Source organism: Drosophila pseudoobscura, chromosome 3 (genome assembly GCF_009870125.1).
Source record: "Drosophila pseudoobscura strain MV-25-SWS-2005 chromosome 3, UCI_Dpse_MV25, whole genome shotgun sequence".
NCBI lineage: Eukaryota > Metazoa > Arthropoda > Insecta > Diptera > Drosophilidae > Drosophila > Drosophila pseudoobscura.
Window position 1 is genome coordinate 22,264,513 of NC_046680.1, and position 25,682 is coordinate 22,290,194.

Here is a 25,682-nt window from a genome sequence, read left to right on the forward strand (position 1 = left end):
GGAGGCTGCTGTGCAGGCGTGTCCATGCCTCCTGCCATATGACAATTTATTATGCCCCAAGCTTCGATTTAAATTGCTTGACAATTATTATACAATGACGGGGGCCAACAGTGACAAAAAGGACGATGACGATGACGACGACGACGAGAACGACAAATGAAAAATGTTCTTGTTCGACAATTTTCCCAACCAGTCCGCGCCCCTCAGCTTCGCTCTGCTCCCTGCTCCACTGAGCTCCCTGCCTCAGAATTAATGATGGCAAATTTGCAAAGTTCACAAATTTCTTATTAGTAGTCCATGGCTGACGAAGTTGGCTTTTCCTCAGCCACCGCCCCGCCTCCATCGTCCTTCCTGTGTTCCAGGAGCACTGCCTGGGGTTCATATTTCATTTTAGGCAGTTAGTTTTGCAGGGGTGGTGGGAGCTTCCAGAGGGGAGGGGACCCTTCTCTGAGGTTTTAAATTTTCGCACTCTTGCCGCCAGCCAGAAGGAAATTTCCCAAGCGTTCTAATTTGAATTTTAATTGAGGTTCTCTTTGTGGTTTTTCTTCGTGCTGGTCCCACATTTTTTTTTGGTGTTGTGTTTGTTTGGTTGGTTGGATGCTTTGAAAATTAACAATAATTATAAATAATTAATATGCGGAACAGGGTTTCTTGCACTTTCTTTACTTATTTTTTTTTTTTTTTATGGAACGTGACAACTGAGATTGCTTTGGAAAAAAGAAAAACCAGTCAGGGAAAATATTGATATATACTTTTATAAATTGCTCGCAATCACATTTACGTTTCCATTTTAAAAAAATATTACAACTAAATGGTGTATTTTTGTCAGATTTATTCCTCAATTGAAAACTCTTTGTAAATATTTGACAGCGAAAATAAATGAGAAAAATATATATTTTCAACGATGTGAAATCAAATCAAAGCGAAAATCTTTTATACAGTTTATGCAAATATAAAAAACAAAAGCAAAAAATAAAATGTGGCTACGTCAATCGTTAAAAAAAGTGAAAAAGTGGAAAGACTCATCAGCTTCGCATAAATAAAAAATCAAATGAATATGGAAATAATGTGAAGCAAATACAATAAAAATAAAAAACCAATACCATACTCGATGGAAGGGAAGGGAAGCTCGGAATGGCCATCGAACTGTGTCATACTCGTACATATATCTCGATTGATATATCCCTATGCCGCCGCGGACGAGGAAAATATTGCGGGAATATACCTACATTTAATTGCATTCAGCAAAAAGATGGAGAGAAAAAAGTGGTCTTTCTGCGAAACGCTCTGCCTGGCTGCCATAGAATATGTAAATTGATATTTCAACAGCTAACAGATTTTCTAATCAATCAAAATGTCTTTTAAACATTGGAATAATTATTGCTGTAATATCTTTGCTATTTTTATGGAGCTACATTCTCCAAACTCGAAATATAAAATATATTTATTATCAAGCAAATTGGAGTTTTTTCCCACGCCAATGATATCATTGATGATTACTCTCCGTGTAAACGATTAATGATTTAATAACTAGGACATATCTTTATCAATCAATCAATTATCATACAATTTTTTACCTTTCTCATCTCTCATTTTCGTACACTTATTATTTTTCATCTTTAATTTTTCCCACCTGCCATGGTCTGCCCTTGTGTACCACATCCATTATGGGGGCGAAGAAGCAGAATTAATTAAAAATGCAATTCCCATTAAACGAATGCAATTTCTTGAAAACAAAATGCCAGTGAAGGGACAACAGACGTGAACTATGGTCTCCCCCGTTGGGGTCTGGCCCCCTCCCCTCATCAAGGGATTTCACCTGACCAGAACCGTCGCGTCAGACGGAAGATGAATGATGAAGACGACGACGACGTTGATGATGACATTATCTCATGCCCATTGAGCGCAAATGTGGCGTGCTTGTTGCACGTCATAAAGGATCCCAGAAAAACCAAAAACATGCAACAAACGAGAATCACTGAGAATTAAATGAAACAAGTTGATCACAAAATACTCTACAGTGCATTAATATTGCATATGCTTTATATGATTCAAGATTTTTAAGATCGTGCCAAGAAAGAGTCGGAAAGAACAGCACTTATAGCCTAATATATGGTTTAAATAAAGAATTCCATCTATCATTTTTAAGAGTACACAAAAGCCGGTAAAAACTAAAAGATATAAGAGAGAAAATGACAGACATTCATTCCCAACCAGACCAGCCCCATCCACTCACACTAGTACTCATGGCTTATGTCACTTTTTTTTGAGTGAATTGTTCGCTGATGCCTTTGTGTTACAGAATGAAATGAAATGGGAGCTCGAGCTGTGGTCGAAAATCTGTCTGTGCCAGGGAAATTTTGACTAGATGCTGCCAGTGGCTTTTGTTCTGTGCACCGAAACAGGTGAATGATCGGTTAAATATTGTGTTGCAATCTGTTGTTTCAGTTCATTGACTTGTTTGTGGACATAACTGGAATATTAATGCAATATACTAAAGCTGGATAGTTAAGGCAGGAGAAAGTTCTGTAGTTCTGTTTACGAATTCAGTGGAGGAGCTTGAGGCGCATTTAAATTAAGTTTAATAGTGCTGCCTCAATCCCTCTGGAGTTGGCTCCTTGGAGTTCCTTGGCTACATCTCGCTTCGTGCTAGAGCCACATTTACGTCAAGTACTTAACAACTTTAATGAGCGGCCAGAAGGAGAGAAGAAAACAGGAAAAACGCCCTGCCCTGGCCTGTCACCCACATGAAATGGGAGGACGCGGAGGCGAAGGAGTAGCTTCCAAAGTAGCCAACGCGCACTTAATACTAATGGCTGTCATTATCCTTTATCCTTTTGGCTGTCGCAACAACTGTCTCTGAAACACACTCGCACTCTCACTCTCCCTCTCTACGACTATCTATCCCTTTTGTTTGCACGCACATTTATTAGGCAAACCAAAGCGCAAACTTCCGTTCAGTCCACGTTCGAGTCCCCCCAGACAAAAAACTTGTCCAAAACAAAGGCAGAAAAAAAATTAACTTAACTCAATTTAAAAATAAAACTTTTATTCTTATTTTTGCTGGTTGTTTTCTTTGCTGTTGACAAAAAACGAATTAAGCTTCTAGCAAAGGCAAACTTGAAGTAGCTTTTGTGCGAGGAAAGTATTAAAATCGTTTTTCAGATGGACCTAGAAGAGGGGGAATGGAGGATAAGTGGTGTGGGGTATGGGGGTTGTTGGGTAAGTAGCCAAAAGGATTCCTCGCCAAGTCAAGTGTCCTTGAATCAAATTTACTTAACTTGAAGCTGCCTTTGCAATGTTGTCTTCGCCTCGCCCTTAGTGCTCCCGCTCAGAGTTTTCTTTTTTGGTTTCCCGATTTCACCATTTACATAAAATTGTCCTCTTTTATTTCGGCAAAAATGAATTTTCATAAGTCTCCTGAAAGCGAGTACACCAATCGCTGTTGGAAATGGTTAATATGTGATGGGTTGCGCATCCATTTCAGCAATCTTCTGAAAAGTTTCTTTGGTTTCAGGTCAAGTTGAGATTGAGTATTAGAGCACTGGCTGCAGGAGAGAGAATTTAAGTGGTTTTTGGACTTTGAGTTTGAGTTGTGAGAGTGTTGGTTCTATAAATTAAGAATTGGTTCAACGTATGTATCTATCCTCTCCAGGAGTCAGAAGAGCAGCTAAATAAAGGTAATATTTATGGGGGACATAGCATATATGTACGATTACAGAAGATACATAATCTCACTCGTTAAACGGCTTTTAATTTTGACCTGCCACCTCTGACTGGGGGAACCACACTCAATTATTGTCTGCCATCCAGCCGGGCCGGCATCCACTCAACCGATTTCGACCTCTATCATTGGGGTGTACGTCACATCTATGGATGTGTAATAATTTCACACGCTCTCGCCCCGCGGTCATTTTAATTAGCACGATTGCATTTTCAACACGTTCAGACAATTCAAATGGTAAATCACATAGGCAGCCCCAACATCTGCTGTTCTGCTGCTGCTGCTGTCCACAGTCATTCAATCACTCAGTCAGTCAGTCAGTCAGACAGGCGTTCATTATACGCATACCTATGTATACGAGTGGGCATGGTCCAACTGCGGCCTGGTGCACTTCAGTGCGTTTCACTGCAGCAAGGCAAATCAGCCCGAAATTGGACTGTAAATTAATTCTGCTAATTAGTGCATCCAGAATGAATGGGAGGACTTGGGGGCTCTCTTAGGGGCTTGATTACCATCCAATACAATAACACATTAATTGGGAAGATTACAAAATCCTTTAAATGGTGCAGCTGATGAATGACTGGAATATTTAAATCCGAATTAATAGCTTGAAATGCGGGAGAGTTCTGCTCATCTTTTCTAGGCCATCGTCCTCTGCCCCGACTCACGCCCCGTATGATCCCATCAATGGCTTGTCAACGGGTAAACAAAAGATGTAAATGTATTTATTTAAAGCAAACCCCCTCTCTCCACCGCCATTCTCAGTCACTCATTCAGTATTTGCATTGCGTATACGCGGCGTTTGCCAGAGAGACGCACACAAAACCAGTCAACAAATGCACTGACTGCCACAGTAGCCGCTCGAACGTCACTTGGCTATAACCATGCTCGACATGAAACTTTGCGTAGTCTTTCTGCTGATCAGCAGCAGCTTTCTGCGGAGTGTCAGTCTCGGGCAGGGCCTGATCGACTCCGTCTGCCAGATGGCGCAGCTACATCGCCTCGAGTGTCAAGTGCATCGCGTGGAGACCGCCGACGGGTATCTCTTGAGTCTTCATCGCATTCCCGCGCCGCGCAACCAGAGCTGCCCCCGTGAGACCAGGACCAGGCTGCGGCCCTTTGTGCTGATGCACGGACTCCTCGGCTCGGCCGCAGACTTCGTGACTGCGGGACGGGGCCAGGCTCTGGCAGTGGAGTTGCACAGGCGATGCTTTGACGTCTGGCTGCCAAATGCCCGGGGCACAACGCACTCCCGTCGGCACCGCACTCTGCAGACGAGTCAGGCGCGGTTCTGGCAGTTCAGCTGGCACGAGATTGGCCTCTACGACCTGCCCGCCATCGTGGACCGTGTACTGGTAATGACAGGCCACCGGCAGGTACACTATGTGGGTCACTCGCAGGGAACCACTGTGCTGCTGGTGCTCCTGTCGCAGCGTCCCGAGTACAATTCGAAGTTTGCCAATGCGGCCCTAATGGCTCCCGTGGCCTTTCTCAAGCACCTGAGTAGTCCGCCGCTGCGTTTGCTGGCCAGCGACAGTGCTGGGGTCACCGTACGTATATACTTGATGAGCGGACACATCACCAGAATGTGATCCTAGAATCCTAACCCCTCCCCCCTTACAGATGCTACTCAACAAGCTGGGCCTCAACGAGCTGCTGCCCGCCACGGCGCTGACCCAGGTGGGGGGGCAGTTCTTCTGCAGCGCCACCCTGCCCACCTACACCCTCTGCACGCTCTTCACCTCCCTCTATGTGGGCTTCAGCGACTATCCAGTGGATCGTGTGAGTACGATTATATATGCGGGCCATAATTTAGCCAACAAAGCGGCCCCAAAACTTTTTTTTTGTTGTATGCAAAAGTTTTTATTGCACTCAGGAGTGGGACTGAACCAAAACCCCATGCTGCCACACAGACACACACAGGCAAATACACACATACAGACAGAGAGAAAGAGAAAAAGAGCGGAAGTGGAAGGTTGCAAGTTGGGGGAGAAGCCTTAGTTTTGGTAATAAAAGTTATTTGAATTTAAATGCGTAAACGAGCTGCTCCTACCGGGTCTCAGCTTCCTGGTTGGAAGTTAGGTCAGAACTATTGTGGATAGGAAGAGTGCAGATGGGTATATCGGTATGGGCTTAAAGTTTATAACCTTTGGACTGTAAATATCCAAACAATCGTGAACTGTGAGAAGGTCCGTCAGACATTCAATTGGATGAACAGATTTAATCCATATATATCTGTATATATATATACATATATATATAGCTTTATTAAATAATCACATCATTAACCATTCAGAGCATCTGCATATAGACTCGACGGCACTTCAACCTTTTGTATATCTCCTATAATGTGCAGCCAAAAGGTACGCTAAACTTTTCCACTGCCCAACCGAACTATAACCCTTTCCAGGAATACACACACACGCACAGTTCCTCACCGCCTGCTCCGCTGGCGCGGCTAACATACATTACGTATACGGCACGCTGCCTTAAACACTTTTTGTTTCCCTCTGGCATGCGAATGGTACACTCGGTACATTTGAATTTTGTTTTGCTGTGAAATATGGCGAATAAATCGCGCCCGTGCAACGAAAGAAAAAACTTTATGGCTTATCTGTGTGTTCGCCATGTTACGGGGGCGCGTGCTTAAAAGGCTTACCTATCCGACTGGAGTGAGTCTGTTGGAGTGTGCCTGGTGTATGTGGCATGCTCCGGACGGACGCCAAGTGCCGCTTGTTAGTTATTAGGGTAAGGGCTTGGGCCAATTGGTTTTTGGGCCACGCCAATGCTGCCGAAGCCGGATGTTCACTTTTTATAGTTGCCAAGAGACAGTGAAAAAATGGTTGGAAACTGTTGGGGAATATAACTCTAAAGACTCTTTCCATATGCAGCCATAAACAAGCATTTAAAACGATGAATAAAACACAGTATAACTTAAACAAAACACTGCCCTCAAAAAGTACAACATAAAAAATTTATCGTTCATGAAATATGCAACAATGGAAACGCAATCAATTTATTAAAAATAAATACGATTTGTCCGATTTCTGAGAGTCTTAATAGCTTCAAATCAAAGAAAGTTTTATCGCAGGAATTTCAGAATATTGTATTTTATTTCAATACCAATTCCAAGCGAATCCCTTCAATTGATGACTCTTCCTCCCAGGAAAGAACCAAATGAAAACCAGTTTCCCTATACATGAATAAGTTTGTCAATTTGAAACTTCAACGCCGAAACTTCGGAGCGCCAAACGGAGGCAAGTCAACAGCAATTTGGCAGCTACTGCCACTTGACACAGGAATCACTAAGTGCAACCGCGTGCCATATCTGTCGGATCGTCATGGCTTCCATAAAAAAGTCAACAAACTAGTCACTGCAACCAGTAAAAAAATAAAAATAAAAGGAGAATATATGGCTAAGCAAATAGGGAGCAAAGACGCTCAGAGTTGAGCAAATGGAGCGAGGCGATGGCGATGGCGATACTTGCGACAACTGTCGAACATGCCACACCATACAGATAGACGTCCGAATAAATATTTGTGCATATTTAGTAGGAGCGGGCTGCCCCTCAAGCCGGGGCCCGCATGGAGTTCAACAGACTTGGCCAACAGCAATGCTGCAATGCGTCGAGTAAGATTCGAGAGGGAATAAAGAATGTACAGAAAAACGCAAGCGAATAATCATGGGGAGTGGGCAAAGAAAAACTCTGGAAACACAAACAAGCTGGCGGCACAAAAATTGCTTGTATTTGCCACAAGTTGCAAGCTGGTTGCAACAAAAATAACAACAACTGTCGTGTGGAAATGCAACGGCCAGGCGGAAAATCAAATAAACATCAAAATAGCAACAAAAAAACAAAAACAAAAAATATGTCGCCGCAGGACGCAGAGCGACACTCAACGGGCAAGGAGACGCGCGACGACAGGACGCGACACTACGCCACACGACGCCCCACGACGCATGCAACGTTTCAATGGCTTGTCATGGAAATTTAAAGTCGCTGGATTTACATAAAATACTACAGTTAAAAACTCCATTCAAGAGTCGTTGCGGCATGGAAAAAGAATGCCACAAACATGCAGTCGACATCCACAAAAAGTGACCAAGTTTTTGCGGATATTCCAAATGAATATCCCATTCGTATTCAATCAAGCAGCGATTTTTTCGTTTTAAATTAAACTTTTTCGATAGAGTTTAATAGTATCAAAGAAAAAATTGGCAAGATGTTTATTCAGTGTTTTTGGGGAATAGAAAAACTAGGCGGAGATGTCTTGTCAAATAAATTCGTAGAATAAAAATCAATTAATCAATTGTGGAATTCTGCAAGTGTAATTTAAGAAAAAATTTACGAAAGATAAGCAGAATGAGAAACTATGTCCGACTCTCTTAATAACAATATTAATGGAAGCTTTTTAATCTTCCGACTCTTGCTCTTAGTTTAATTTAACCACCCCAAATCAATCTTAATGAGTTTCAATTTTAAATGGAAAATTCCTTTGCATTTTCCTTAATCAAAAGCTGATCAACAAATAAGCAGCTAATTTCTAAACAAATAATAAAAATTCCAAGCAACGGTCAGAGCAGCCATCAAAGCGAACGGACCTCCTAGCCTTTGGCCTGTGACCTCGCTTCAGTGTTTGCTCATGTGTGTTTGTGTGTATGTGTGTGTGTATGTGTGTGTGCTTGTGTGGACTTCCGTATGCTTTGTGTCGCAATGAAACGGAAATAGCAGCCTGAACACACACCGATACGCCGGCCGACACACACATGAATGGTCGAGAGGTCGTATATCCGGCTTCATATCATACAATTTAAACGTTTTGGAAGTTTAAGCCTAACAATATGGCTTCATGCTTGCCTCTGCTTTGGCTTTTGCCTTCCACAGAGCCTCTTGCCACGCATCCTGGAGACGATTCCGGCGGGCATCTCGCGTGGCCAGTTGCAGCACTTCGGGCAGCTCATCAATAGCGGTAAGTCGGAGAGATGACATATGCCTGATGCGAGTGGGGAAGGTAATCCTTCTCCATCCTGCTGATGTCTCTCTCCGTTTCATCCGCAGGCAAATTCCAGCAATACGACTATCGTTCGCCGAGGCTGAACAGCCTGCGATATGGCCAGCCCACGCCCCCCTCATATCGGTTGAGGAATGTTCGCCTCCAGCTGCAGATCTTTCATGGTACTCGCGATGCCTTGTCCAGTCAGGCGGATGTACAGCGACTGGTTAACGAGCTGCGCCAGAGCCGTACGCGGCTGTATCAGGTTCCAGGCTACAATCACATTGACTTTCTGTTTGCCGTCACTGCCTCGCAATTGGTTTATGAGCGCATCATTCAACAGGCCTGGCAACTGGATGCAACAGCAGCAGCAGTAGCACTCCAGGGTAGATGATGGTGATGATGATGAATTACAGTGGTAGAGGGACAGCAATGATACTTTTAATCTATTTTATCAATAGGTTTAATCGTCTTAGTCGTGGAAATATTCATTATAGTTTGTTACACTCATAGCTTGTTATGGGGAAAACAAAATCTAAACTAAAAATAATCAAAAGAAAAACCTTGCTAAACAGACCTCAAAAGCTTCATTCTTTACACATCGTATTTAGGTAAGTAATTATACATATACATATATATTTACTATGAAGAACTGGAATAGATGCACTGTCTGCTTACATCGCCTGCCTATGTACCAGTGTGCCTGGTGGGTCCCTTGGATTGGAGTCGTGTTTTCCGGGTATGGGGATATGTGTACCCTGTTCAAGGGAGAGTGGTACTGTGGGTGTATAGGTGGGAGGCAGATTAGCTGAGCTCGAATCCCACACCGGACTGTATGGCATAGAGCAGCTTTTCGCGCATTTGTTCCACAGTATTAAATGGCGGCAACTTCAGCAGATTGGTACAGGTGCTGGCCGTAGGCAAGCGCTCCATATCTCCAGCATTTTGTATGAAGAATGGAGGATCCAGGTCCTGCAAACGATATTTAATATAAGATAAAACAGGTTCAAATGAAATTCCATCTAGTGGTCAAACCTTAAAACCCAACAACGGTGGCCTAGAACAGCTGGTAACGAACTTTAGCAGCTGCCTGCGCTGCAGGTCATCGAAGCCCTCTAATGCCTCCCAAAAGGCCACAATCGAGGGATGCTCCGGCGTGTATTCGCCGCCGTACTTGCAGTGCTTCTTGAGATCCTCCAGATCGATCGGAATCTCAGCACCAGAGATGAGTATTTGCAGCTCCTTGTTGCTGAACATGTACAGCCATTCGATGGGCAGGACATTGGACAGACCCTTGCGGAAGGCATTGCAGTGGCGACGTATCTGGACATTGAGCTTATAGTCGGCTATCAGCTGGATATACTCAATGCGATTCGAGTTGGTCACCGGAGTGCTCTGGCCCTGCGGCTTCAGCTCGACAATCTGTGTCTGTCCCAGAGAGCTGCTGGCCACGGTGAAATCCAAATTCAATTCACTGACATCCCCCGTATAGTCTTTTAAGTACAACAGATTGCGATATAGTTCCGGATCCAGCGAGGCCAACTGATGTATGTCCACATCCGAGTATTTGCCAGCCAGTTTTGTCAGGAAGAACTCAGCCAGCGGCAGCTCCACGAGCAGATTCTCGTATATCGCCTTGCCCAGAATGCGACCAATGAAATAGTAATGCTTCTCAAAGTCGCCAAAAAGATCCGCCACATTCGGATTCGGATAAAGCTTGTTGTCCGTGGTTACCCTGGTAATGCCAATATAATGAATAAAGGGATTTCCCCCTTGGGTATAAGTAATGTCCTCACATGAAAAAACCCCGATTGGGATCGAATGCAGATTTGATAAGCTCTGATAGGAATTCGCGAAAAACTCCGCCGCCATCAATGCCCGCCTCATCCAGACCCAGCGAAGAGACAAACTGTATGCGGAATTTCGGACGTAGATCCGGCTCTGTAAGAAAGATCATTTTATTAATATCAAACATTATGGAATAGGAGGGGAGAGCATACCATTCTCCGGGCGCAGCTTGTCGTAGGCATCTTCATATAGATGCGTCCGCCGGACAGTGATCATAATGGAGGGACCCTGGAGGAAGGCTTGCAAATGGCCCTGTACTCGCATCTTGTTGGCTGCCACCAGACCTTGAAGAATGCTTACACGCTTGCTGAAGGCCACCACAAATGGTATCTCGCGCAGAATGGTTATTGAGCGTATCTGCTTGGTGGACATGGGCGGACCGTTCTCGAAGTCTTCGCGTGTAAAGTCCCGGATCGGTTGAAAGGGACGAATGCCGCGCAAACGGCTGCTATGAGTCAGGGGGAGATCGGTTGGCCTGTCGAGCGGCAGGTCCAATCGGCTGACAGTCCAGTGCGACTCCGGACAGAAGCCCATGCGTAGGTCACGCGTGTGTATCTGGTTGAGCACAAAGACCACAACATTGAGCAGATTGGCCCAGATCTGCTTCTGATGACGCAGCTTTTTGTCATCGGCCTCTGTGTGGCCCAACACGCTGCGATAGTTGGCCAAATTGCTGCGCGTTTCTGGAAAGGCCAGCTCCACGAGGCCCAGACTAATGTCCTTGAGCGTCTTAGACATTTGCACAATCTCCGCAATAGAGAATGGCATCAGTCGAACGTGCGTCGTCGGCATCAGCTTGTTCTCCACAAACTCTACATCGTGCAGAGTGGGCAGCAGACGTCCAAAGAGCATACAAAACGTGGCCAACAGTGGAATGGTGCGATCCACTCCTTGCTGCTTCGCTGTGGAAATGCGAAAGAAATGGCAATTTGTAATGGAACCAAAGAAGCTTAGTCTTTCATTTTAAAGAACACTTACGCACAACCCCCTTGGAAATGAGGGTAAGCGGTGCTGAGAAGCCCAGCTGTGTGGATTCGGCGGCCAGCTTGAACCATACGGCACGTATAAACTTCGGAGTGAAGGCCAGAGTGTAGAGCAGCCTGCAAGTGCGAAAGTTTACTTAACTGAATGCCACTATTGACCATATTCTCACTTATATTCGAAGACTGCGTGTTTGTTGTAGATCATTAGGTTGTGGCAGATCTCGCAGAGGGCGTAGATCAGTTGGCTGTGCTCGATATGAGGATCAAGCTGCTGGACAATAAAATCCACGCGCTCCGTTTCGTTCAGTGTGGCTATAGACTCCAGCAGACAGTCACGCTCCTTGCTACTTAGCTCCGCGCTCGTGCGGCATGTCTGCTCCATATCGTAGTCCAGTGTGTGAGCGACTGGCTGGTCCTCCTCTTCCTCCTCATCCGATTCATTGTCGCTGTCCACATGCCGATGCGGGGCATTGGCATGCGTTCGTAGAGTGGACTTGGGAAGGAGCAGAATGTTGGGCATCATTTCGGCTATGATTCGCACGTAGACAGTGAGCAGTGAACTCTGCTGCAATGTGGCTGCAGACACAAGACAATTTATGATGGATATTTGATCCGGGTACTCAAATACAATATTTTTGTAGCGACCTACCCAGCTGCCTGCGGTCGAGCACCAAGAGAGAGCTAAGTAAGAATGAGGTAAACAAGGCATCCATTGGTTGGGCCACGGTTTGCTTAGCGCCGCCGCTGCCCGTGTCTGCTCCATGGAACAAGAAGCTGCGCCGACTGGAGGCACTATCTGACTCCGATGTCGCAGTCACCGCTGCTGTTTCCAGGAGATCGATGAGCGAGCGCATCAGCAGATCGAAGGGGAACTCTGGACATTCTGCCAGGCAGGGGAGTACGAAAGAACGTATGGCATCCGTGTGGGGCGTGGCCAGGATATCCTTTATGAAATTCTGGCACACGAGCAATGACACTGGCAATACTTGGCCCCCATTACAGGCTCGTTTGGCCACTGCCAACGGACGCAGCAGCAAATGGAGTAGGGCATCGGCCTGCGGACTGGGGGCATGCAGCGTTTCCCCATCCAGAGGCGGGCATTTTTCATCCAGCAGCCTGCGCAAGCGAAGGAAGTAGTTGCGTGCGATTAGGAACCCAAACACACGCTCCAAATATTTGAACAGCAATATCTCATCGTTCACATAGCGTTCCACGGAGGTGACGGTTGTGAAGGTTTCCAGCATTCGCAGGGGAATGGCCTGGGGAACCTGGGAGAGTGTCAGCTGGAGCAGGCAAGCGTCTAGGAGCTTGCATACACGAAACAGCCATATCGGATCCGAGGCTGAATGCTGCAATAGGCGGCCAGGGCTACGCAGGATTTGTTGACAGACTTCAATCTGGAAAAGCAAAGCATAACCCGGCTAGCGAGTGGAATATGTAATTGAAAGTTTTACGATATCATACCAAACGTTCGCCGTCCTTGGCTTCGCGACTGCTGTAGAAGAAGTTCAGGCGGCGCAACAGAAAATTAAGACTCTCATCCTCCGTCAGGCGGTGGCGATGAACCTGGAGGTATACGTCAAAGGCCTCACGCTCCGCCCTTTTGAGACGCTGGCGATGAATGAAAGAACGGGCATAGGACTGCAGCACCACGGCGCCGTTGGCCTTCTGGCGCAGCTCATTGCGTTTCTGTCGCTCCTCGGCTGCTTTTCGAATCACAGTCTCCCGGTCGTGTGTATGCGAAGCGCCACCAAGACTTTGCACCGGACGACGACGGTACTCGCCATCGAATCCAAACATGACGCTGCACTTGTCTTGGTTTAATATTGAAGTTGTTCCGTCTTGTTTCTATTACGTTCCTGTTGTTGTTGTTATTGTGGTTGCCAGCAGCTGATCTCGTTCTCTTTACTACCTCGCACCACCTTCCTAGGTCATTATTCACACTTTCAAAAGGAGACGCAACACGAAACAGTTTGCAAAAAAGGCACTGTGGCAGAGGGCCTTGCTCTATAATCTTCACTTGAACAACTGAGCTACCTATCAAATTTAAATGCATAAAATAAAATATCTAATTGCAAGTTTTCGTATGTATTTTTCTGGCATAGATTTCGATATCATTCTAGCTATCTTGTCGTCAGCTGTCCACCTCTAAGTTAAACCAAACTGGCAGTGGACCATCTCTAAGCGTCTGTTAATGGCGACTGTTAACGATGCTGTGTTAACAGACCTGAAATAATTCATTGTTTTTTTTTTAAATATATACTAAATAAAATTGAATAAATAATTTTGTAGCACAACGTTGTCATTTAATATGGTATGAATTTCTGTTAGAATGGATGACATGGTTAAATCTAAACCACTTAATTAGTAGCTTCTGCTGTGTGTTTGTGTTTGCTAATACAATTTAACACTTATTCCTGCTAATGAGAAAGCAGGAACGTTTTTTGAGTACGATACAAACGGACTACGTATTTTTTTCCGAGGTTTCAAAGGGTGCTCTGCGTTGTGGCCTGCTGCTTTAGCTGGTGCTGCTTTTCGATGAGAGCGAGCAAGGCCCGGGGCACATCCATTGTTTGATCATCCACCAAGACGATATCAAATGTCTTCATGTACTTATCCATATTGGCCTCCACATGTTCGAAAAGGAAACCAATTTTTATGATATGCGAAGAGGCCGGAACGCCGGAGGCCATGTCAGCGTCTCCTAGGGAATCCCCCATCACGATGATGTGGTCGCGTGTGTGGACCAGGTTGTAATACTCACTGCCGTCCAGGACAGTTTCGTTCTTGTTGAAGGTGTGTATCATGGGCTGCTGGAAGCCGTCCAGAAGTCCATTGCGAAATTGCAGGAAATTCGACACCACCTTTACATTGGGATGCATCACATTTGCCTGGCGCAACAAGGAGACCACAGAGTTGCCCAGTCCGGCGGAGAAAACCAATGTAGGAATGCCCAAGCGCTGTAGATCGGCAAAAAACTCATGAGTACGGTCACGTAGCGCGTTTTTATACTTGCTGGCAATCTGATCTATTTCTGATTGATCGAAGGGGAAGCCGGTGGCCAGTGCACCAGACTTGGTCCACCATTCGACCATGTACTGAACCTTCTCGGGGATGGGCATGTGCGGATCGATCTCAATTGGCCTGTACTTATGGTATAGTTTGTCCGACTCCGTTTTGAAGCTATCCGGCAGCGACTGGCAGGCGTTGAAGATCCCAAAACTGGAGGGCACCACACTGCCGTCCTCAGTCCGCTGTTTGGTGATTGTATAGTCAAAGTCCGACACAAGTTGCATGCGCTCCGGGCCGCCCTGTACGAACTCATTGATGATGCGCTCCACCTTGGAGGGATCTAGCATGCGACAGTGGTCCTGCATCAGCACCGGAATGTCCTGGATGCGCAGGCTTGGCTTGGTGGTTTCTTGCTTCTCCTCACAGCCCATGTTAGTTTTCTCGGACACAAACAGAAAGACGTCTGCGTTTTAACAGTGCGAACGTTGATATGGAAAAATTGTCGCTGACTGCACCGATGGAAATTCGGTGGGGAAGGGAGCTTTCGATTCAGCAGTATCTGCAAATGTTATAGTGGTTAAGCGAATTAGTGCCGTCGCCTATATCCCGATTTTTTTGCTTCCCCAGCACTTATGTATGTCAGCAAATACGATTATGTGAATGTGGTTGCGCGTTGGTCGTTCTATATTATGTGTGGCTGACCTTGGTTGTGGTTTTTTTTTAAATTTGACAATTCAATTGCTTTGCTTTGCCGCCTTCAATTTCCCCCCTATACCAGTACGAATGAATGCGTGGGCGCTTATCAGCTGACTATCGAAGCTTTAATATGACAAGCTTTTTATTTATATATCATATGAGCAAAAACAATGCGGAACAACGCTGTGTAAACAATCAGCTTATTTAACTTGTACTCGCGTCGCGCGGTTTTTGCAATAAAAACTACGAACAGCTGTTGATTGCAGCAATTTCTGGAACGCTGTGGAACTGAAACTAACTTATCGAAATCCAAGCAACAGCTGTGAAGCGCCTGAAAATAAATCAATTTGTTTTGAAAAAACAACGAACCGTGTGAAATAGTTTAGTTGGAAACATTTGCTTTCCAAAGAAAGAAAGCACACAATCTAATATATATAAATAGTTCTGCAACCAACTTTCAGATAGCTGAAGCCAAGTGGAACTGGAACAAAGAAACAGCTGGCCAGCGGTCGAACGAAATGAATTTAAATCCACATTTTTATAAACTTAAACTTATGTAAATAAAAAAATAGCTTAGAGATAAAAAACATTGGATCATGATCAACTTAAGTTACAAACTAGATAGTTTACATATTTCATATGTATCAGACAGACATACGATACGATGATGAGCGTGATTGGTAAAGTATGTGCAGTATATAGCATATCCATACTTCTTAAAACTAAACAAAAAGTGTTTTTGTTCATGTAATGAGACGACAGCAGTGGTTTTTTCTTTTCCTATTTTTGGGATCAATCTTCGATTTCAATGGCGGCCGGTGGCTCTTGATCCTTTGCTGGCCCTTTCGCGGTTGTCGTCTGTTGCCTCACAATCGACTGTGGGTCTGGCCGGAACTTCCAGTCGGCTGGCAGCATGGACCTGCATTCCGTCTTCCGCATGAGTTCGCTTCAAGAGGGAATCGAATATTGAAATTGTGTGATTTACGTGGACTTTCCTGTGCTACTCACCGATTGAGGTAGGCGCCAGCAGTCACGCGATTCGCGAAGCGCAGAATTCCCACATGTGGCATCTTTAGAAAGAAATCGTCGCCCGACAGCTTGGTGCGATAGCTTGGCAGTCCATTAGACACCATATAGCCATATGTACACTTTGTCGCCACCCCTTCCGTTTGAGTCGCACTTTGCGTCGTCGGTATTTTGGCTGGCAGGGATGGCCGCGAGCGGGCCTGCTCCGCGGCAGCAGACGGTTGGCCAGGCAAAGAGACGCGGGTGACCATCCGACCAGGAGTGGCACGGACGTACGGTGGGTTTGTCTTCTTTGCCGGTTCCACCTCCCCAGCAGCCGCAGCAATCGGAGCCGTTTCCGGCGGTGGGTCTTTTACCGCTCGTGCTCCTTTGTTGGCGGTGGACGGTCCTACCCTGGAGGGGTACAGCTTCACACAGGTGCCCGCCCTTGCGGTGGCGGGTCCTACTGGCGGTGTAGGACGTGGTCGTATCGGCTGATGATTACCTATGGAGAAGGTAGTTGCCGACTGCTGGATAATGGTGGGCCCAGCCTTGGATGTACACGCTGCAGGTGTGGCTGCGCGTGGCTTCTCTGTAGACGCGGGAGTCGGTTTAGGTAATAGTCTTGGCAAATGTCTAGTCCCCCCAGAGACACTACGCTTGGTGCCAATCTTGATGGCTTCACAGCCCTTGCCTAGTGATTTGGAAGTTGCTTTGGATTCATTGCCATCCATTTTGGTGACGGTTATGCTGGCAGGCAGGGCTGTGGCTGTTGCTGTGGCTGTGGCTGTCGGGGTGCCGCTGCTCAGTAGCTCTTGCAGCGATTCGTTGATCCTGGCGCCAAAACTGAAGCGGCCCATCTTAGGAGCCGGCGGGTCCAAGGAAGTAACATTGGATGGACTTGGCTCGGGGGCGGCGCCGGCTACTGTTTGGGTGAGTTGGACCTGGGGTGTGAGGAACTGGGTTGTGGGCGCCTGAACCCCAATCGCCGGCACATTGGCTATGAAGGGTGCAAAGGAGCCAGTCAGCTGCCAGTTGGTCGCGGTACTGTCTGGAAGGGAGGATTCTGGGGCAGCATCTGGAGTGGCGGTGTCTGGGGTGATATGCAGGGCCCCACTGCTGGGAATTGTTTGAATGGTAAAGTTCATGCGCGGTAGCGCCTGCACTCTCTCCGGATTGGACAGTGGGAGAGGTTCCACCACCGGCTCAAGATCTGTCACCGACTCCATTGGCTTCTCGTTCGCACACTGGTCCTTTTTTTTTAAATGTTTCTCCGACACTTCTTCATCTTCGTCGTCGCTGTCGATGATGACAACCGGCAAATCGTTGGCGGGCACCAACTGTTCGCTGGGATTGCCAGGAAACGGAACCGGAACTAGGTTCCCAGCGGATGGCAGAGGGATCTGCGGGGCATTGGAATCAGTAAGAGTCTTCTGATCCTCCATATCGATCTCAAAGTGCAGCTGTCCCTGAACTTTGAGCACCCAAAAGGCCATGCTCCGGTGGTGGGGCTGAACGGGAATGGAATGCTCTCTCTGGTAGACCTCTCGCAGCATCATCTTGCCATCGACGCTCTGCAGCAGCACCAGAACGGGTGGCGACATATCTAGCCGCAGCGGCCCGAAGTAGATCTTCTTTCGAGAGGCGGCCGTTACGAATGCATCGTATGGGGCCTGGTGGAAGAACTGAAGCTTCACCAGTTTATTCTTATCACGGGCCACCCGCATCACCTTGTGTATCCTGTCCAGCGATATCATCTCCCCGAAGGCGGGCACAAAGATGTGCGAGAAGTCATCGACAAGATCCAGCACCACCCAACGATGGTCACCCTGGTAACTTTCGGGTATATCCAGTTCATCCACATCGTTGCGGGTGACCTTGCGGAACTCGATATTCGTGCGGATGTTGGAAGCGTTTGCCTTTGTGAGGGCCTGATTGGAGGAGGCTGCTGGTCTTAGATCAGCTTCTGAAGCAGCCACAGATACAGATGCAGATGCAGATGCAGATGCAGATGTAGATGGAGATGCAGATGTAGGTGTAGATGTAGATGGAGTCTGTTCCTCTGGCACAATCGTAATGGCCGGAGCATCAGGGGCAGCAGGCTTCTTCTGGTGTTCACGAATGCGCTGCTTCACCAGCAGCGAGCAGAGGACGTTTATCTTCTTGGTGAGCAGTGGATGCGTCTGAGGCGTCGGCTTAGTGCAAGCGCTGCCCTGCATGTGGCGTAAAAAGCCCTTGACCAGCCAATAGCTCTGCCTGCCCTGCATCACCACGGCCAGTCGGCTGGTGTACTCGTTTCGCTTGCTATCCATCAGCATGCGCGCCATCATGGGGGTATCGGGGTTGGCGGAAGCGAATCTGGTGTCCCCAATGGCGATGGCGCCGCACACTGCAGGCATCAGGTTGGTAGTTGTGGCCGCCAGGAAGGTGTACGTCTTCATTTGTACAATCCAAATGTACACATAGTTACATTCGTAAGCGGCCAGGAAGTTGGTCCACTTGATGATGCACAGAATCTCCTCGTTGGGTGCTGGTATGATTTTGCTCTCGCGCTGCAGGGCCAAATCAATGTCCTGCATCTTCTTGCTGACCAGCGAGTTCATGTTCTTCACCACCTCGTTGTAGAAGGAGCGGAAGTTGGGCGAGTCCGCATCGGCCGGGGTGGGCCCTATGCCACTAGCAGCCACGGCAGCAGCGGCCGCTGTATTCATGCCAGCCCCCAGCACGTCCACAGAGGCGGAATTCAGCGAGTAGCAGGCCGAAATGCGTGGCACCTGTATATCCAAATGAAGCTTGCCACTCTCCATCGGAGCCCTGTCTGATTGCAGTTTGGTGCGTTTGCTGGGAGGCATAGGTGGCGCATTCTGACGGCCTGACGACGGTACACTCCGCTTTCGGCTTCCTGTCTGCTCGCTCTCATCCGAGTCGTCCCGCACGACGATGACCGGGGCCTCGACCCGGCCCTGGCTCTCAGCCTGCTGGATTAACTGTCGACGTCTCTGCTTTTCCAACTCCTTGCGATAGAAGAAAACGGCGCCATCAATGCGACGCCTGAGCAGCTCCTGCTTCTCGGTCGTCTCCGTCTCAGTTACGTAATCGCGGGTGATATCCATGCGACAGCGATTCCGCCGTGTATAGGAACGCCTGGGCACGGCTACGGCACGACGGCAGAGATAGGGACGCGAAATGTAGTAGGTGTAAATGTTGTCCAGCTCAACGCTGCGTTCATGCGGAGACGATATGCGAGGATGTTGTTTTGAGGAGGGTGCAGAAGATGCGGAAGGTGCGGGAGATGCGGAAGGTGTCGAAGATGCGGAAGATACTGCTACCTTCGGCGTACACTCGTCTTTACGCACATTCTTTGGGGACTTGGGCAAAACAACTTTAGGCTTTGTAACCAGCATCCCTTCTAGTTTCGGCAAAGGCGGCACCGGCAGTACCGTGGCCTCCTCCTTTTCAGCCACCTCCAGCTCGGGTGGGTTTTGCTTTTTCCTTCCCCTCTTCTTAGGCTGTTGCTCCTCCGGTTGTCGCTCAAAGCTATAGTGCGCTCGGGTGGCCAGCTCTGGGTTGTAATGGGATACGGTCGCGTTCCACTGCTCCTTCTCGATGATCACGGGCTTTCCCTCGGTGGCCTCGCCGCCACAGAAGCACTTGTAAAGCTGATGAGTCATGCAGAAGGGTGCTAGGTTGCCCATATCACGCAGGCGACGGATCGAAACAAGGCAATGCTTCAGCTTGGCCAGATCCGTGTCCTTCACGGTGCAGCTCTTGGTGAGAGCGGCAGCGGCATTCTTAGCGCTAGCAGCAGCTGCCGCCGAAGCCGCCGCCGCAGCAGCTGCCGCCGTGGCAGCCGCAGTGACAGCATTCCTCTTCGATGTGATCCGGGAGGGCGAGACTATTTCGTCGTCGTCGTCAAACATGTTCGAGTCGTCAAAGTCTTCGTAGCGTTTGGGGGCCTTGGTGCAGCGTCGCTTCTTATCGCCCTGCGACTCGTTTATCAGCAGCGTCTCGTTATCCGTGAGCACCAGTGTCGACGTGAAATCCTTCTCCATTTTGGCCAGTCGAGCAGTGGCCTTGCGTCGCAAATTGAACGCATCCTCGTTGGAGATGCTTCGCCCCTAAATAAGCAAAAACACACAAAACGAATAAGTCTGACCCGAAAAGAGCGGGGTTCCAATGAGATCTTACATCGGCCGTTTTCACTCGCATCACTCGGGACTGTTCGCCGCCCAGGCAATGACACTCGATTACGCAGTCGGCGCGTCCGCAATGGTCCCGCATCGGCAGCTCGGATCCGCTCAGACTGGCACAAAGGCAGCCCAGCTGGCAGTGTTCCTTGATGCAAGGCTTTTTGGCTGCAAAAATAATGCAGGATTAAAGGATTCCTGACTATGACCTCGAATTGGTTTAAAAAGCACATACCATCAGCATTCCTGGCGGCCGCATCTATGATGGTGGCATTGAGACGACGCAACTCATTGGCCAGTCGCTTCTGCTTGGTGGGACGACGCTTCCAATTCCCCACGGACTTGTCATCTTCCTCCTTGACGAGACTCAGGTCGACGGCAGGCTTCGGTGGGCTGCTTATCGCTGCGGGATCGTCCATTGTCAGAGTATCCTCGGTGATGAAGCTATTCTCGCTGCAGCTGATGGCTACCGTGTTGATCATGTCATTGATCATGTTTGCACAGTCTAGCATATCGGCGTCGGGCTCCTGGGGTAGAGCCTTACGGAAACCGAACTTTTGCAGCTTGTGTGGCTCCTGGTAGAAGCTGGGATCCATCTGTTCAGACCGATCTACGACGCGACGCACTAGGATGTGATTTCGATCGTTTGTATAGGGAATAACGAAGGTGAAGCTCTTCCGTCTACCGGCTGCCGTCTGGGAAGCCTGCTCCTCGGCCTCCTTCATGCAAACAGGCGGCTGCTGCTGCAGCGTCGACACACTAAACTCGGCCCACTCTCTGGTTATGTCATGATGGGGCAGAATATGCTGCAGATACCGCCTGGCAATCTCGTCCAGTGGCCGCCCCAGCTGTGGCATTACTTCCAGCTGGACGGTGGGCATGCTGACCACAGCCATGCTGCCGCCGGCCAGCAAAAGGGCTGCCGTGTCGTCATCCAATGGCTTCTGTAGCGGCTTCATCGACAGCGGACAGGGTGGAAAGATGGCAGATACTGGATACTGATTGAGCCGCTTGTGATGCATGGCATTCGTCGCTGTAGTGGGTAGAATATTCAGCTTGGGTTGAATCGCTGCGTCCAAGCACAGGTCGTTGCAATAGACTGTGGCCGCCTCCTGGGGCGTCAGTTTGCTCTTGTAAGGACGCTTCTCCCGCTGTAGATTGTTGCCTTGGGCACCTGGCAGGCGAACCCTCTTACCGTCCACCTGGATCACCTGTCGGCATCGGAAATAGAGTTTTTTCAGTCAATGGACAGCTGGAAGGCATTCAAAACTCACCTGATAATAATACTTTGACGTTTCAGTGGCCACATAGCTGGCCGCCTGCCAGCCCTGGCGGGTGAAAGGCATCTGAGTGGTGGAGGCCTGCAGGTGCTGCATCGCCGCAATCTTGACCTTCCGCTGGCGCTGCTTGCGCTGCAGCTCCCTGTAAATGTTGGCCTCGTTGTTAATGATGGCCATCTTTTGGTTCTTGGAGCGCTGCAGGTACGAACGACGCTCGGCCACCGTGCGGAGCCGCTGCAGGGCCTCGGGAACAGCTGGCATATCCATGGGTGGCGGCAAACTGTGTGAGGTTACCTGCCCGTCGTGACCCATGGGCTCCAGGAGTTTCTCCTTGTCATCGTTGATGTGATGCTCGCGCATGTACGCATCGAGAGATTCGCTGACGAACGCCGAATTCCCCTCCAACGTCTTGCAGCTCTGTGGCACTATGGGAGTGAGCAGCATTCCCGGCTGATGGACGCTCTCATCGAAGCCGACAAAGTCGCCGCTGCCATCCTCTTCGGCTGTAAACGCAGGAATGGACGCTGGACAGTTTTCAATAGGTAAATTCGATTCCCGGGCGAAGGTCTTGACGCGCGCTTTATTGATCAGCATGTCCAAAAACTTGCTGCCACCGGATTTCTCTGATTTCTCCGATTTGTCAGCTTTTTCGGCACTAGAGCAAGCACTGGTCTGGCTGGTATTCTCTTTGCTGGGAGTGGCTGGCGTAGGAGCATCTTCCTGGCCGGAAAACATTGATTCGGGTGACTTTGTGGGTGTCTTCTCGTCCGTCTCCTTTGAGGGGGCGATATCCATTGGCTTAACGCATTCGCTCTGACCATTGTCCTGGCCGATCCTTTCGGCATGCGATCCTATTTTGGCAGCATTCTGACTGATCTCTTTGGCATCGAGCATTTCGACATTTTTGTGTGAGTCTTCTATCAGGCAGAGAGTCCGTTTGCCAGTCTTGAGCAGCTCCAGTTGTTGCTTCATTTTCTTGGACAACTCCTCGGGTGGCAGCGGCTCGGACACGTTGTATAGCTCCGTCTCCTCGTGCTCCTCGATGTGGCCCATTTTCTTGTGATGGTTTACGATGCTAAATGACCATTTTCTGATGTTCTTCTTACGCCTCTTGATCATCCGCTTGAGGCGCGGATCGAAGAGACAGATGCGAACGCGTTTCCGGATAACGACACGGTTGTTGCGTCGCCTGCGCCAGGCGTAGTTCCGCAGGACACAGCGTGGCGTCAGGGCATAGATGATAAAGCGCTTCACGTTCCACCAATTGCGATTTAGGAATTCCCTGGACACTGGATATTTTCGTTTTAGGTGGCGATATTTGATCAATTGTTTGCCTTGTAATATGATAGGCGGCAGTTCGCTGCTAGTCATGCTGTAAAATATTTACAAGCAAAAAAGTGTCCATTAGCCCTACGAAAATAATTTATTTTCACTAAATCTATTGTACCCGCCCCAGGAAACGATCGACTGTATATTAATGGGCAGCACTTTTTTGATACAATGCACGATCACGTTTCGCAGGACCTGTCATTTTAAAATGAGTTGACAGCGCAACATTTACATTTACCCGGTGGCGTGGCGTGGCCACATCTTTCGATGCTTTAATTGCGTTTAGGCCAAAGCAGGCTGGTGCATTACACATATAATTAAACAACTTTAAGCCAAGGAAAGTCTCGTAGCCACGTGCAGAATAACAAGCAGCGTGCTGCCGAGTTTGCAGCATGAATCTTGCAGTGGGTTGGCAGCACCGTCCGCCGGGGACACATACATACATATACACCTGGAATAAACCGTATTCCCCGGCAATCATCGACATGTAGCATGCATCATATTAAATCAAATAAATTACCACGCACTTTTTTCGACACTTAAAATATCACAGGAACGATATTGTTGCGATTTGGTTTTGCGCCTTTTTTCCCAGTCGCAGCAGTGCACACAAACGCTCACACACAAGCAGGCAGGGCAGGCGACAAGAGCCAGAACCATATGCACCAGCAGCCATCAACAAAACATTTTACACTTTGATTTCTTTTCAGCACTGTCGCCAGCCACAATAAACAATTGCACTGCCCAAAGGCATTGCGCATGTGCACACAAAATAGCTTTTATCAGTGCATGCAAACAATTTTTTTAAACGATTTATAATGCAGGCAGCGCGTGCGAATTCGCGATCACAAAACAGCATTGATTCCAACCGAGTGAGTGACGCTGCCACCGTCAGATGTGCAAGTGTGTGTGTGTGTTCTTTGCGTGCGTGAATATTGGGCAATTTCGGTTCCAGGCGTTCCTCTGGAATACATGGCAATGGCACACTGGCTGAACCAAGTGTGGGCGGCGAGGGACTGGACCTAGATACATATATGTAAATAAACATGTACTGTATGCTTACGTTCGGTTGTAAACGAGTGCATAGATTACCGATGAATTATGTAAACCATAAATAAATGCAAAAGGAGCGGGAGACGAAGATAGACCTTACTTTTTCAACACTGAAAATCGGCGTTTAAACGTGGAAAGTGCCGTATCTAGGTGGCGTAACTCCCTGAACCTTGAAATCGCGATCAAAGCTATATTTATTGAATCCAATTTTATATTACCACATCAAAATGCAACCATGTGCAACTGCATTTTATTCATGTTTTAGTTTACGAAGTCGTCACTCAATTTCAGAAAATAACCTCAAAAAATTCCCTCACTTCGTGTCAGTCAATCGACGTTAAAACATCTTAAAACTTAAAAAAACATTGATGTATCTGGTCATTGCAGGTTAATTTCCTTGCGACAATATAATTCGGTACAGAAGCGATCAAATACAAAACAAAATTCAACATGGCGTCTCTGGTCGTCAGCAGATACATACACAACCGATCACATGCGTCACGCAAAAGCACCCCTTTTGCGCGGCCATGTAGAAAAATCTCGAATGATAAAAATGTCCTTTTGCACAACTTATTGCTTTCAGATTATTTACCTGTACAAGCAGTGGCTATCCGCACCGTGCAAGTTCCGAAACAATCACAAATCCGTGTAGTTTTTACTATTTTACAAGCTCTTTTCACAATTAATCAACAGCCAGCTCTCGTTGCTCACGTTGAAAAAAGCCAGCGAATACATACACAATGCGTGAGACACAGATGCGCACACAATGACGGCTCGATAATTCCAATATGGAGACCGATAACTGCCCGCGAAGGGGACCAAGGTTTGCCACATGTGGAATGAAACGCAGGGTTGCATATTAGAGTTTAGTCTTTTATACCTGATATTTTCATTCTAGAGGAAATGTGGAAACACAATTCGAAAATAAACCTGCACACCAGATAGATATAAAGGGACAGTAACTAGATTTGGTGGTCTTTTGACGGCAAACAAAGTCATTCAATTTAAGCCTTGTCAACAATAAAAAATGTTGTTGCGCTTTTTCATGGCAACTCTGTACGTCACCTGATTCCCGCAAAAAATGCTCAGAGAGAATCTTCTGCGTTGTTGGGGTTAAATGCGCAAGTGGAATTTTATTCTGTGGGTTCATTTATTTTGAGTTTTTATTCATTTAATTTTTTATTTATATACAGTCAATGAAAGATAAGTCGTCAAATAATTATCAGCTATAACAAGTGCTTTACAAATGAAACAAACCTTTTGCGATTACGTTTCTACGTGTTGAGGCAGGCCACTGTAAATGAATAGAAAACGTGTCGGTTAGTTCTTTCTCAGGATAATCTTTAAAAGCTTTTAGCATAGTTTTTATATTCAGTAGGACCTATTGGATTTTGTGTTGCGGTTATGTGAAAATCATGCCACATTATTCAGTTTTTTTTTTAACATCATTTTAAAACAGAATCAGTTTTAAATGTATAGAAATATTTACCTTGAACAATGTGGACAATCCGTACTTGAGCTGCAAGAGATAAGGAACGAAAACTTTAGTCGATTGCAGAAAATATAAATG

General features: G+C 47.4%; 4 protein-coding genes across 6 annotated transcripts; 1 reads left to right on the plus strand and 3 right to left on the minus strand.

Moving 5' to 3' along the window:
- The first annotated feature begins 4,567 nt into the window (after positions 1–4,567).
- Positions 4,568–9,295, plus strand: LOC4805627 (lipase 3). Its single transcript, XM_001361962.4, has 4 exons — positions 4,568–5,274; positions 5,348–5,506; positions 8,611–8,695; positions 8,785–9,295. The coding sequence occupies exons 1-4, from the start codon at positions 4,609–4,611 to the stop codon at positions 9,111–9,113; spliced, it is 1,239 nt and encodes a 412-aa protein (XP_001361999.3). The 5' UTR covers positions 4,568–4,608; the 3' UTR covers positions 9,114–9,295.
- LOC4805628 (ubiquitin-protein ligase E3C) lies at positions 9,284–13,703 on the minus strand. The gene is made up of 8 exons (XM_001361963.4): positions 13,015–13,703; positions 12,200–12,947; positions 11,721–12,126; positions 11,546–11,667; positions 10,720–11,469; positions 10,516–10,660; positions 9,755–10,454; positions 9,284–9,691 (listed from the first exon to the last, which is right to left on the minus strand). The coding sequence occupies exons 1-8, from the start codon at positions 13,348–13,350 to the stop codon at positions 9,524–9,526; spliced, it is 3,375 nt and encodes a 1,124-aa protein (XP_001362000.1). The 5' UTR covers positions 13,351–13,703; the 3' UTR covers positions 9,284–9,523.
- Positions 13,704–13,834: 131 nt separating this feature from the next.
- cN-IIIB (cytosolic 5'-nucleotidase IIIB) lies at positions 13,835–15,494 on the minus strand. The gene is made up of 2 exons (XM_001361964.5): positions 15,265–15,494; positions 13,835–15,121 (listed from the first exon to the last, which is right to left on the minus strand). Exon 2 carries the CDS (start codon positions 14,991–14,993, stop codon positions 14,037–14,039), a length of 957 nt encoding a protein of 318 aa, XP_001362001.1. The 5' UTR covers positions 14,994–15,121; positions 15,265–15,494; the 3' UTR covers positions 13,835–14,036.
- Positions 15,495–15,777: 283 nt separating this feature from the next.
- Positions 15,778–24,887, minus strand: ocm (over compensating males). 3 transcript variants are annotated; one of them, XM_015185259.2, is made up of 6 exons: positions 24,705–24,887; positions 21,725–23,102; positions 20,686–21,661; positions 20,452–20,618; positions 16,267–20,381; positions 15,778–16,204 (listed from the first exon to the last, which is right to left on the minus strand). In XM_015185259.2, exons 2-6 carry the CDS (start codon positions 23,099–23,101, stop codon positions 16,051–16,053), a joined length of 6,789 nt encoding a protein of 2,262 aa, XP_015040745.1. In that variant the 5' UTR covers position 23,102; positions 24,705–24,887; the 3' UTR covers positions 15,778–16,050. The 3 variants fall into 3 exon arrangements, with proteins under 3 accessions (XP_015040745.1, XP_015040744.1, XP_001362002.3); XM_015185258.2 differs by lacking the exon at positions 24,705–24,887 and adding an exon at positions 23,587–24,055; XM_001361965.4 differs by lacking the exon at positions 24,705–24,887 and adding an exon at positions 23,298–23,478.
- Positions 24,888–25,682: the final 795 nt, after the last annotated feature.

Excerpts from the sequence above, each read along its gene's own strand:
- LOC4805627 (XM_001361962.4), top strand. The coding sequence starts at position 4,609 with ATGCTCGACATGAAACTTTGCGTAGTCTTTCTGCTGATCAGCAGCAGC. Across the intron at positions 5,275-5,347 it reads GCGACAGTGCTGGGGTCACC|ATGCTACTCAACAAGCTGGG; the intron begins GTACGTATATAC and ends CCCCCCTTACAG. Across the intron at positions 8,696-8,784 it reads CGGGCAGCTCATCAATAGCG|GCAAATTCCAGCAATACGAC; the intron begins GTAAGTCGGAGA and ends TTTCATCCGCAG.
- cN-IIIB (XM_001361964.5), bottom strand. The coding sequence starts at position 14,993 with ATGGGCTGTGAGGAGAAGCAAGAAACCACCAAGCCAAGCCTGCGCATC.
- ocm (XM_001361965.4), bottom strand. The coding sequence starts at position 23,320 with ATGTGGCCACGCCACGCCACCGG. Across the intron at positions 23,103-23,297 it reads TGGCCACGCCACGCCACCGG|CATGACTAGCAGCGAACTGC; the intron begins GTAAATGTAAAT and ends AATATTTTACAG. Across the intron at positions 21,662-21,724 it reads CGTCAAAGTATTATTATCAG|GTGATCCAGGTGGACGGTAA; the intron begins GTGAGTTTTGAA and ends CGATGCCGACAG.
- LOC4805628 (XM_001361963.4), bottom strand. The coding sequence starts at position 13,350 with ATGTTTGGATTCGATGGCGAGTACCGTCGTCGTCCGGTGCAAAGTCTT. Across the intron at positions 12,127-12,199 it reads GCTCGACCGCAGGCAGCTGG|CCACATTGCAGCAGAGTTCA; the intron begins GTAGGTCGCTAC and ends TTGTGTCTGCAG. Across the intron at positions 10,455-10,515 it reads CCCAATCGGGGTTTTTTCAT|GGTAACCACGGACAACAAGC; the intron begins GTGAGGACATTA and ends TGGCATTACCAG.